Here is a 13262-nt window from a genome sequence, read left to right on the forward strand (position 1 = left end):
TGGAAGTTAAAAGATGAAATGCAGCAGACTGCGTCTGTAGCAGACGCCTGCATGTGAATATATCCCCAGCTAAGGGCAATCAGGTGTGAATGAGGAGGTGGCTGGGTATGGGAGACCAGATGTAGAGAGTTAGGCAGAGGTCATAAAGAGAGGGGGGGTTGGCGTGACCACTCAAAGAGATGCCAGAATAACACAATGAGATATATGGAACAGGTCATGGAAACAGGCTGATAGGTAAGAAAGCATACTAAAAAGGATTATATGTGCTGCACCAAGACACTCAGATCCAGGGAAGGCATAGAAAATTCAAGGCAATATACAGAGACATTCAGGAGCCAGGGAGAGCTGGGGAAAGGTCAATGCATACCGTGAAAATTCAAGGCAATATACAGAGACATTCAGGAGCCAGGGAGAGCTGGGGAAAGGTCAATGCATACCATGGAAATTCAATGCAAAAAAGAAAAACATTCAGGAGCCACGGAGAGCTGGGGAAAGGTCAATGCATACCATGGAAATTCAATGCAACAAAGAGAAACATTCAGGAGCCAGGGAGAGCTGGGGAAAGGTCAATGCATACCATGGAAATTCAGTGCAATATACAGAGACATTCAGGAGCCAGGGAGAGCTGGGGAAAGTCAATGCATACCTGTGGGAAGAGGAGAACAGCTTGATTAGATGGTACAGATGATGATAATATTGTAGTAGTGATGAGTAGCCAAATGCATTCTAGAATTCAGTCTAATTCAAATTCATAATTAAAAAGATGTAATTTAAAAGATGTAATTTAAAAGATGGAAGTTAAAAGATGAAATGCAGCAGACTGCGTCTGTAGCAGACGCCTGCATGTGAATATATCCCCAGTTAAGGGCAATCAGGTTTTTAATAACCTTGTGTATCTTTTTGGTTCTTTTTTTGTCTATAAAATTTTGTATTTTTTTATTATGATTGGTTCCTGTGTACTTTTTTTCTTTTTCTGATGTTATCTCTTATCCTGTAGAGATGTGACTACTTTTTTTCACAGGAGAACCCTTGTAAGTGCATCTCTGCCGCTGTGTTCCAAGTATCAAATGGAAATAAAGAATCTTCTCCTAATTAATATCAGAGAGAACAAATGACGGCAATGCACAACACAATCAACTATACCAAGACCAATAATACCACATACCGCCACACCATGACCAGATCACATTACCACCACATAGTGACCGAATAATACTACATACAAGGAACAAATACCGCCACACCATGACTAGATCACATGTTACCACCACAGTGACTTTATAATACCACATACAAGGAACAAATACCAACACACCATGACCAGACCACATATTACCACTCTAGTGACCGAATAATACTACATACAAGGTACAAATACCACCACACCATGACTAGACCACATATTACCACCACATAGAGACCGAATAATATGATATATTACCAGCAAATAGAGACCAAATAATACCACATACAAGGAGAAATACAAGTTTCCACCACATAGTGACCGAATACTACAATACAGATCATGAATACAAACAACAATACTAACACTGTTATTACCACCAGTGACATTATACACAGGAGCTCTGTATATAATGCCAGTAATACAGTGATCACCAGTGACATTATACACAGGAGCTCTGTGTATAGTGTTAGTGTACAGGTAGTACAGTGATCTCCAGTGACATTATACACAAGAGCTCTGTATATAGTGTCAGTGTACAGGTAATACAGTGATCTCCAGTGACATTATACACAAGAGCTATGTATATACTGTCAGTGTACTGTTAATAGTGATCACCAGTGACATTATACACAGGAGCTCTGTATATAGTATAAGTGTACAGGTAATACAGTGATCACTGGTGACATTATACACAGGAGCTCTGTATATAGTGTCAGTGTACAGGTAATAGAGTGATCACTGGTGACATACACAGGAGCTCTGTATATAGTGTCAGTGTACAGGTAATAGAGTGATCACTGGTGACATTATACACAGGAGCTCTGTATATAGTGTCAGTGTACAGGTAATACATTGATCACCATTAACAATATACACAGGAACTCTGTGTATAGTGTACAGGTAATACATTGATCACCAGTAGTGATGGGTGCGTATACTCATTACTCGAGATTTCCCGAGCATGCTTGGCTGGTCTCCGAGTATTTTGGCGTGCTCTGAGATTTAGTTTTTGTCGAAACAGCTGCATGATTTGCAGCTGCTATACAGCTTGAATACATGTGGGGATTGTCTGTTTGTTAGGCAATCCCCACATGTATACAAGCTGTCTAGCAGGGGAAAATCATGCAGCTGCATCGACAAAAACCAAATCTTAGAGCACGCCAAAATACTCGGAGACCAGCCAAGCATGCTCGGGAAATCTTGAGTAACGAGTATACTCGCTCATCACTAATCACCAGTGACATTATGCACAGAGCTCTGTATATAGTGTCAGTGTACAGGTAATACAATGATCACTGGTGACATTATACACAGGAGCTCTGTATATAGTGTCAGACTACAGATAATACAGGGAGGGATCACCAGTGCATTATACACAGGAGATTTGTTTATATTGTATAGTGTACAAATAATACAGTTGTCACATGTGACATTATACACAGGAGCTCTGTATATAGTGTCAAAGTACAGGTAAAATACAGTGATCACCAGTGAGCTTACACACAGGAGCTCTGTATATAGTGTCAGTGTACAGGTAATACAGGGATCACCAGTGACATTATACACAGGAGCTCTGCATATAGTGTCATTGTACAGGTAATACAGTGATCACCAGTGAGGTTACACACAGGAGCTCTGTATATAGTGTCAGTGTACAGGTAATACACTGATCACTGGTGACATTATACACTGGAGCTCTGTATATAGTGTCAGTGTACAGGTAATACAGTGATCACCAGTGACATTATACACAGCAGCTCTGTATATGTTATACAATGTATAGTGTCAGTGTACAGGTAACACACTGACTCATCAGTGATGTCTCTATCTGAAGTCTTTCATCTTTGCATTTTCTTTTTCATGCAGCGCAGACTGCCATCACTTCTTCCAGCCAGGACTCATCTCTGTATAAAATAACACACGGTTACCTAGAGCACCACTTCCAGGGCACATTCCCCATTTTTTCACTTTCTTCTATACTACGCAGCTGAATACAGACATGCACCCACCATTCATATATAACTAGCTATTATGCAACCCACCATTCCAAATATAAATTATAATCCACCACTGTGCCCCCACTTTCCCCAACTAATAAATATATAAATTAATTATCCTCTGTACTCTTTCCCCTAAATCAGTACCAGTCACTACATCCTCAATGCCTCCTACTATGTATCTCCCGCTCCATTATATTTACATGCCCCTTCTGCCACAATTCATTGTCATGCCTTTCTCTTTCTCCCACCCGCTATTCATTATCAACTGCTCTCCCCCGCATTCAATACACCATTTACTCCCGCACCCTCAAAATTCATCATTATTTGCTCTCCCCACCCCCACCTTCAATTCATCATTTTCTCTCCCCACCTTCAATTCAATTGCTGTCCCCTGTCCCCCACCCTCAATTCATCATTTTCAGTCCCCCTTTCTCCCCTCACTTTATCATTTGCAGTCCCCCTCCCCCCACTTCACCATTCCATCTCCCCTCCACTTCATTATGTGCAGTCCCCCTTCCCCCTCACTTCCATCATTTCCAGACCCCTTCACCCCTCCACTTCATCATTTGCCGTCCCCAATCCTCCTCACTTCATCATTTGCAGTCCCCCTCATACACACTTCATCATGTGCAGCCCCCTGCCCCTACTTTATCATTTTAAGTCCCCTTCACCTCTCCCACTTTGTTATTTTCAGTCCCCCCTCAGACACACTTCATCATGTGCAGTCCACGATCTCCCCTCACTTTATCATTTCCAACCCCCTCCACTTCATCACTTGCTGTTCCCCTTCCCCACTTCATCATTTGCAGCCCCCCATTCCACTCCTCTTCACCCCCACTTCATTATTTGCAGTCTGTCATTCCTCTCTCACATCACCAGTTGCAGTCCCCTCCCCCCACTTCATCATGTGCAGTCCCCCTCACTTCATCATTTCCAGTCCCCCTCACCCCCACTTCATCACTTGCAGTCCCTCCTCCCCCTGAAGTCATAATTTCCAGTCCCCTTCACCCCACACTTCATTATTTGCACTTTTTCATTTTACATCGCTGACGATGCCCTGCAGGCGCAGCTCTGCTGCTAGCATCCTCATACAATGTTGGCGCATATGCAATGATGTCATTGTGTACACACCGTCGCCTGACCGGAAGTCCAGTGAAAGCGGAGGGAGCTGGATCTATGCAGCCATCAAGGTTAGACGGCAGTGGAGCTCCAGTAGAAGCTTCCAGGCCCCAACGCCGACGTGTGTGCTGCAGCACACAGCATTTTCGTGCACGATGGGGCCCGGAGAGCAGAAGAATAAGATGCGGGGCCCGGGCCCACCTCTTTACTGCTGCTCACCGGGCCCTATACAGCAGTAAGGGCAGTAATGTCCTGATGGCAGCCCTGCCTGTGCAAGTCCATAGCCCTGTACACGGGTTAAAGGGTGAAGGTCAGGGTTCTGAGAAATGGAGTAGCTTGTGCCAAGTCTGTAAATTGCAGCCATCTTAAAGGTGCAACGAGACTGTGAAAAGTGCACGTGTGACACTGTTTCTACAGTCATTCACATAGGAGTAAGGCAAAATAGAGTATGGACATCTCCTTCTACTTCTTCTCAAACAGTTTTTTTGTACTCTTTGCATATGTTGTTTTCTCATACGCTGCTAACACATTTTTTCTCTAGGTCTTCATTTTTGAAAATAATATATATTACCGCGCAGATGTGAGGACCAGCTCGCTGCGCCTGACATCATCGGGAAAGGAGGGGATCATCTACAATGGACTCTCCGACTGGCTTTATGAAGGTACTTTTATTTCTTATTCTGTCCATATAGAGATGGCACCATGTGAGGGGTGTGGAGATAATACACTTACCCAGCTTAGGTGCAGCGAGTCCTGGGCCACCTATGGCAGAGAACAAATGGGAAAGGCAGACAATGGGCAAGACGCATTGAGGGCAAAGAAGTTGGCTAAGGCGCAGAGTGGTGGTGGACAGCGGCCAGTGTGAGTGTCGGTGCAGAGTGTTGGAAGAGGACAGAGTCAAATGACGCGGGTGCTGAGCGGAGGTCGAGGATGAGGATAAGTGAGGCGGGTGATACAGAGTGGTAGAGGAGGATGGTGGTCAGTGCAGAGTAATGAAGAAGGATGGGGATGAGTTTGCCCATCGATGCAGAGTAGTGGAATAATAATAATCTTTATTTTTATATAGCGCTAACATATTCCGCAGCGCTTTTACAGTTTGCTCACATTATCATCACTGTCCCCGATGGGGCTCCCAATCTAAATTCCCTATCAGTATGTCTTTGAGTATGTCTTTGGAATGTGGGAGGAAACCGGAGAACCCGGAGGAAACACACGCAAACATGGACTCTTTGCAGATGTTGTCCTTTGTGGGGTTTGAACCCAGGACTCCAGCGCTGCAAGGTTGCTGTGCTAACCACTGCGCCACCGTGCCGCCCATAGGATGGGAGTCAGTGAACCAAACAGCAGAGAGTGGCAAATGAGGATAAGGGTGAGTAAGGCGGATGGCAGAGGAGAATAAGGGTGAGGAGACACAGTGTAGAGCGGCAGTGGAGAACTTGGGTGAGTAAGGCTGATTGTAGAGAAGCAGAGGTGTGAGTGTGGCAATTGGTGGAGGAGGATGGGGCAAGTGTGGCGGTCGGTGCAGATTGGTAGAGAAGGACTGAGGTAAGTTGGGAGGAAATTCGGAGTGATGGAGGAGGATGGGGTGTGAGGCGGACAGTGGAGTGTGATGGAGGACAGGCTGAGTGAGGTGGGGATGAGTGTGACGGTGGGTACAGAGTGGTGAAAGAGGATACGGGTGAGTGAGATGGATAGTGATGCAGAAAGACAGGGTAGTGCAGGAGGTTGGGGGTGTGTGTGACAGATGGTGAAGAGTGGTGGTAGAGGATGAGTGGGGATGGAGGACGAAATTGTGTGTCAGATGGTGTAGTGTGGTAAAAGAGGTTGGGGGGTGCGTGAGGAAGAGAGTGGAGAGTGGTAGAAGAGGACAGGAGCTCATGAGGTGGGCGATATAGAATGGTGGAGGATGGGGTTTGTGAGGCGGATGGTGGAGAGTGATGGAGGAGAATCAGTGAGGCAAATGTAATGCTGCAGCAGTGCTGTATCGTGCGTCCTATCCCAGGGGGTGCTGGAGACGGAAGAGAGGTAGCACTCACGGCATAACACTTCAGTGCGGCAGTGCACGCGCCACTAGGTGGTGAGAGAGGGGTCAAACAAACCGGGTCAGGAACGGACAGGGAACGCAGTACCAGGGGAAACAGCAATACACGTGGTCAGATACAAGTCAAAAAAGTCGGAGCCAGTCGGGAGCGGAGATGCCAGAGACGTAAGACAGAGAAACAGGTCAGAGGACAAGCCGGGTCACATACGAAGGTGATAGCACGGGGGGCACACAGCAAAATGAGCGGGGAAGCAGGAATGAGAAGGCAGGGGAACTATGTAAACGGGCAGAGGACAAATCAGGGTGTAACTGGGTCAGTCGCTCAAGCCGGGGTCAAGAACTATAGCTGACGCTGCCTGCAGGCAGCCATGGACTAAAATAGCAAAACAGATCCCAAAACGATGCCAAGAAGGTTAACCCCCGCATGACCAGACCGGTGAGAGAATAGCAAGAAACAAACCCCGGCCTGGATCATGACAGCAAACAATCGAATGTGATGGTGGAGGACAGGGATATGTGTGATGGTCAGTACAGAGTGGTGAAGGAGGATATGGTTGAGTGAGGTGGAAAGTGGTGCAGTAGGACTGGGTAGTGGAAGAGAACGGGGTTGTGTGTGGTAGATGGTCAAGAGTGGTGGTAGAGGATGAAATAATGTGGTGGACGATGGAAACTGGTGGAGGTGGATGCGGTTGTTTATGGCAGATGGTGCAGAGTGGTGGAGGATGGGGTGATGTGGCGGATGGTGTAAACTGGTAAACTGGTGGTGGAGGATGGAGGTATGTGACAGACGGTGGAGAGTGGTGGAAGATGTCAGGGATGAGAGAGGCATACGGTGGAGAGTGGTGGAAGAGGACGAGGGTGTGTGAGGTGAATGGTCGAGAGTGGTGGTGGAGGACGAGATTATGTGTGTGTGCTGAGTGGCAGAGGACGGGGTTGTGTGTGGCGGATGGTGTAGAGTGGTGGAGCAGGACAGAGTTTTGTGTGGAGGATGATGGGTGCGTGTGGTGGACCATGGAGAGTGCTGGAAGAGGATGGGAGTGAGTGAAGTAGAGGGTGTAGAGTGGTGGAAGAGGACATGGTGTGTGAGGTTGGTGCAGAGTGGTAGAAAAATACAAGGTGTGTGAGGCGGAGGGTGAGGAAGGGTGTGAGTGAGGCGGATGGTGCAGAGTAAGTGGAGGAGGATGGGGTGTGTGTGGTGAGGTTGTTGGTGCGGAGAGGTGGGAGAGGATGGGGTGTGAGGTTGTTGGTGCAGAGAGGTGGGAGAGGACGGGGTGTGTGAGGTTGATGGTGCAGAGTGGTGGGAGAGGACGGGGTGTGTGAGGCAGATGGTGGAGGGTGATGGAGGAAGGGTGTGAGTAAGGCGGATGGTGCTGTAACGATTATAGTGGTACACTCAGGAATCTCTTGGCTTGAGACAAATAAGGCAACAAAACCAAAGTGCAGTGTAAAGTCTGTATTATTCAAAAAACACAGGTGCAAGGTGAGAGCAAGTCCAAACACAGCAAACAAGATGAAATCAGGAGTAGTGCCTTAGCAGCTCTGCTGCAGGCAGAGTCCGTGTTAGGCCGGGGTCACACTAGACCGTAATACGGACGAGTGCTATGCGATAAAAAAAAATCGCATAGCACTCGGCCCAATGTTAATCTATGGTTCAGCTCCCATCATCCGATATTTTCTCCACCGTATTTCGGATCCGAGGGAACTTGCAGCATGCTGCGATTGTCAGCGTATCTCGGCCGAGACTCGCCAATGCAAGTCTATGGGTGCGAGAAAAAATCGGATTACACACGGACCATGCGTGTGCATTGCGAGAAATACGCAGCGGTGTTCTATAGAAAAGTCGGTAATTCAATTGCCGGCTTTTCATTTCTCCTTCCCAAACCCGACAGGATATGAGACATGATTACATACAGTAAACCATCTCATATCCCCATTTTTTTTGCATATTCCACACTACTAATGTTAGTAGTGTGTATGTGCAAAATTTCAGCGCTGTAGCTGCTGAAATAAAGGGTTAAATGGCGGAAAAAATTGGCGTGGGCTCCCGCGCAATTTTCTCCGCCAGAGTGGTAAAGCCAGTGACTGAGGGCAGATATTAATAGCCAGGAGAGGGTCCATGGTTATTGGCCCCCCTGGCTAAAAACATCTGCCCCCAGCCACCCCAGAAAAGGCACATCTGGAAGATGCGCCTATTCTGGCACTTGGCCACTCTCTTCCCACTCCCTGTAGCGGTGGGATATGGGGTAATGAAGGGTTAATGCCACCTTGCTATTGTAAGGTGACATTAAGCCAGATTAATAATGGAGAAGCGTCAATTATGTCACCTATCCATTATTAATCCAATTGTTGGAAAGGGTTAAAAAACACACACACATGATTAAAAAGTATTTTAATGCAATAAACACAGCGGTTGTTGTAATAATTTATTGTTCTCTCAATCCATCAGGAACACCCTCGCTTGGAAAAATAATAAACGCACAAGATACATACCTTCTGGTGAACCGTCTCGTCCCACGAAGTAATCCATCTGAAGGGGTTAACTAATATTACAGGCAGAGCTGCGATAAACCACTCGCTCGTGTCTGTAATCCCCGGGTGCTGAAAGGAAAGCAGGATCTGTACTTACATTGAGTCGCGGTGAGGCGCCCTCTGGTGGATGTTCTCATGAACTGCAGCCTGGGAACTTTTTTCCCACGCTCCAGGTCATATGAGGACATCCACCAGGGGGCGCATCACCGCGACTGAAGGAAATGTAGGTCAATGACCTATAGTTACCTTCAGTCGCGGTGAGGCGCCCTCTGGTGGATGTTCTCATGAACTGCAGCCTGGGAACTTTTTCCCACGCTCCAGGTCATATGAGGACATCCACCAGGGGGCGCCTCACCGCGACTCAATGTAAGTACAGATCCTGCTTTCCTTTCAGCACCCGGGGATTACAGACACGAGCGAGTGGTTTATCGCAGCTCTGCCTGTAATATTAGTTAACCCCTTCAGATGGATTACTTCGTGGGACGAGACGGTTCACCAGAAGGTATGTATCTTGTGCGTTTATTATTTTTCCAAGCGAGGGTGTTCCTGATGGATTGAGAGAACAATAAATTATTACAACAACCGCTGTGTTTATTGCATTAAAATACTTTTCAATCATGTGTGTGTGTTTTTTTTAACCCTTTCAAACAATTGGATTAATAATGGATCGGTGACATAATTGACGCCTCTCCATTATTAATCTGGCTTAATGTCACCTTACAATAGCAAGGTGGCATTAACCCTTCATTACCCCATATCCCACCGCTACAGGGAGTGGGAAGAGAGTGGCCAAGTGCCAGAATAGGCGCATCTTCCAGATGTGCCTTTTCTGGGGTGGCTGGGGGCAGATGTTTTCAGCCACGGGGGGGCCAATAACCATGGACCCTCTCCTGGCTATTAATATCTGCCCTCAGTCACTGGCTTTACCACTCTGGCGGAGAAAATTGCGCGGGAGCCCACGCCAATTTTTTCCGCCATTTAACCCTTTATTTTAGCAGCTACAGCGGCCAAATTTTGCACATACACACTACTAACATTAGTAGTGTGGAATATGCAAAAAAAAGGGGATATGAGATGGTTTACTGTATGTAATCATGTCTCATATCCTGTCGGGTTTGTGCAGGAGAAATGAAAAGCCGGCAATTGAATTACCGACTGTTCACAGATATCGCGCTGAATGAAATGTAAATACAGAAGATATATATATGTGTCTCAATGACATATATATATATATATATACTGTATATATGTTTTCCCGAACATTTGAGCACATAAATCCATTAGATGTCGGTTTTGGAAGCCTGCGAGAAAATATCGCAGTACGGATGCCATACGGATCATTTGATGCGAGGAAATCGCATCCTCGCACTGCACACGGATCACTGTTTTTGAAACATTTGTGCGATTCTCGGCCGTGAAAAACGGACCGTTTTTTTATACGTTAAGTGTGTCCCCGGCCTTATATGCACAAACGTGGTTGCAGCATGTGCACAACAGTTCCAGTAAAAAACGAACTACTCCTAAGAAGGACCTCGTTTATTGCAGCCCTGCTGCGGGCAAAATCTGATGGGTGTAGCCCCCTCTGTGGTGAAGAGGTAATCAGACACAGTTCATACTAGGTTAGGCAGTCATTAGAAAAGTGTCCAGAAGCAGTGCAGAGCTTTTGAGTCCAGAAACAGACAAACTGGCAGCGGATACCAAACTAGATTGGCTGTAGCAGGCAGAGCTTACGTGTCCTAGCAGAGGCAGGAGAAGGTTGTAGATAGACTCAGGCAAAAACAGCTTGCAGCACAAGACCACTGAGAAATGAGCAGGTTTGCTGAGGAGGCGGAGCATCTGAAGAGGAAAGTCTCTTGTAGCACAAGCCTGGAATACTAGCAGATTACACAAGCAGAGAGTTGGATGTGAACCAGGGTTATAAAGACAGGGAAGGCAGATCACCTGAGCAGAAGCGAGGCAGCAGACGCCATCTTGGAAAAGGGTGAAAAGTACAACAAATGAAACAGGAAATCCAGAGTCCTGACAGGTGCACAGTAGTGGAGGATGGGGTGTGTGCATAGCTCCCAACCGTCCCTCATTGTGCGGGACTGTCTCGGTTTTGAGCCTTTGCCCTGCTGTCCAGCACGGGACGCTCTGATCCCACAGACAGCAGGACCGACACGCCCCCTTGTGTAAAGCCATGCCCCGGGTCCTTACCCTTCCGTATGGCTGCCTGCTTTCTGTGCACAGGACCTGTGATGAGGTCACAGGAGGGGAGGAGTCAGGGGTCACATGATCGGGACCTCCGTGGATTGCAGGACTCGGCTGCCTGTGCTGGTTGCCAACTTGCCACATGGTGCTGCAGACGCAGGATAAGGTAAGTAATGCCTTGTGTGGGGTCAGGAGGTGTACAGTGTGGATGTAGCAGAGCAGTGTGTGTACAAGGTGTATGGAGTGGAGCCGTGTGTGTATGAGGTGTATGGAGCAGAGCCGTGTGTGTACGAGGTGTATGGAGTGGAGCCGTGTGTGTACGAGGTATATGGAGCGGAGCCGTGTGTGTACGAGGTGTATGGAGCGGAGCCGTGTGTGTATGAGGTGTATGGAGCGGAGCCGTGTGTGTACGAGGTATATGGAGCGGAGCCGTGTGTGTACGAGGTGTATGGAGCGGAGCCGTGTGTGTATGAGGTGTATGGAGCAGAGCCGTGTGTGTACGAGGTGTATGGAGCGGAGCCGTGTGTGTGCGAGGTGTATGGAGCAGAGCCGTGTGTGTACGAGGTGTATGGAGCGGAGCCGTGTGTGTACGAGGTATATGGAGTGGAGCCTTGTGTGTACGAGGTGTATGGAGCGGAGCCATGTGTGTACGAGGTGTATGGAGCAAAGCCGTGTGTGTACGAGGTGTATGGAGCGGAGCCGTGTGTGTACGAGGTGTATGGAACGGAGCCGTGTGTGTATGAGGTGTATGGAGCAAAGCCGTGTGTGTACGAGGTGTATGGAGCGGAGCCGTGTGTGTACGAGGTGTATGGAACGGAGCCGTGTGTATGAGGTGTATGGTGTGGAGCTAAATGTGTACGAGGTGTATGGAGCAGAGCCGTGTGTGTATGGGGTGTATGGAGCGGAGCCGTGTGTGCAAAGTGTAAGGAGCGCAGCCGCGTGTGTAGGAGTAGCTATGTGTGGCCATTATATGGTACGAAGTATCATGTGCAGCCAATATACAGTATGGAGCATCATGTGCGGTCATTATACAGTATGGAGCATCATGTGTGGCCATTATACAGAATGGAGCATCATGTGGTGCCATTATACAGTATGGAGCATCATGTGCGGTCATTACAGTATTGAGCATCATGTGGGGTCATTATACAGTATGGAGCATCATGTGGGGCCATTATACAGTATGGAGCATCATGTGCAGCCAATATACAGTATGGAGCATCATGTGCAGTCATTATACCGTATGGAGCATTGTGTGCGGTCATTATACAGTATGGAGCATCATGTGCAGTCATTATACAGTATGGAGCATCATGTGTGGCCATTATACAGTATTGAGCATCATGTGTGGCCATTATACAGTATGGAGCACTGTGTGGCCATTATACAGTATGGAGCATCATGTGTGGCCATTATACCCATTATACAGTATTGAGCATCATGTGTGGCCATTATACAGTATGGAGCACTGTGTGGCCATTATACAGTATGGAGCATCATGTGTGGCCATTATACAGTATTGAGCATCATGTGTGGCCATTGTACAGTATGGAGCATCATGTGGGGTCATCATACCGTATGGAGCACTGTGTGGCAATATTTTTTTGTTTATAATTATTGTATATGAAACAGTGTGATCAGCAGTGCTAAATGGGTGTGGTTGGGACGTGGATATGGGTGTGGCTAATTAGGAATGGGTGTGGTCAGAGGCGTGGCCTAAAATTTGCCGCGGCGCGCATTGCTTTGTCCCTCTTTTCCATCTTCAAAAGTTGGGAGGTATGGGTGTGTGGTGGACGGTGGAGAGTGATGCAAGAAGATTGGAGCATATAAGGCAGACAGTGGAGAGTGGTGGAGGAGGATGGTGGGTGAGTGAGGCGAATGGTGGAGAGTAGTGGAGGAGAATTAGGGGTGTGTGGTGAACGGTGGAGAATGATGGAAAAGGACGTGGTATGCGAGGCAGTCGGGGCAAAGTGGTAGAGAAAGACAAGGGGTGAGTGAGGCAGAGTGTGCAGAGTAGCTGAGGACAGGGGTGAGTCAGGCGGACGTTGCAAAGTAGTGGGGGATGGTGAAGAGAAACATAATTGTCGTCCAGGTACAGACGCCATATTGTGTCCATGTGCAAAGCTGTAGATAGATCAAAGCTCTTACAATCTGACTCCATGACTGGATAGGAGGAGAGAACAAGAACCTACAGTAT

The 13262-nt window shown here is 47.4% G+C and overlaps 1 protein-coding gene across 8 annotated transcripts in view; it reads left to right on the plus strand.

The window, feature by feature from the left end:
• DPP10 (dipeptidyl peptidase like 10) overlaps positions 1-13262 on the plus strand; it is a 652879-nt gene that overhangs the window by 329114 nt on the left and 310503 nt on the right. For all 8 annotated transcript variants that reach the window (XR_013217894.1, XM_077273449.1, XM_077273443.1 and 5 more), the window contains one exon: positions 4847-4967. Coding sequence is in view for 7 of the 8 variants with exons in the window: in XM_077273449.1 (XP_077129564.1) it covers positions 4847-4967 (121 nt within the window). In the remaining variant the exon portion in view is untranslated. The remainder of the gene's footprint in view (positions 1-4846; positions 4968-13262) is intronic.

Source organism: Ranitomeya variabilis, chromosome 7, assembly GCF_051348905.1.
Source record: "Ranitomeya variabilis isolate aRanVar5 chromosome 7, aRanVar5.hap1, whole genome shotgun sequence".
Taxonomy (NCBI): domain Eukaryota; kingdom Metazoa; phylum Chordata; class Amphibia; order Anura; family Dendrobatidae; genus Ranitomeya; species Ranitomeya variabilis.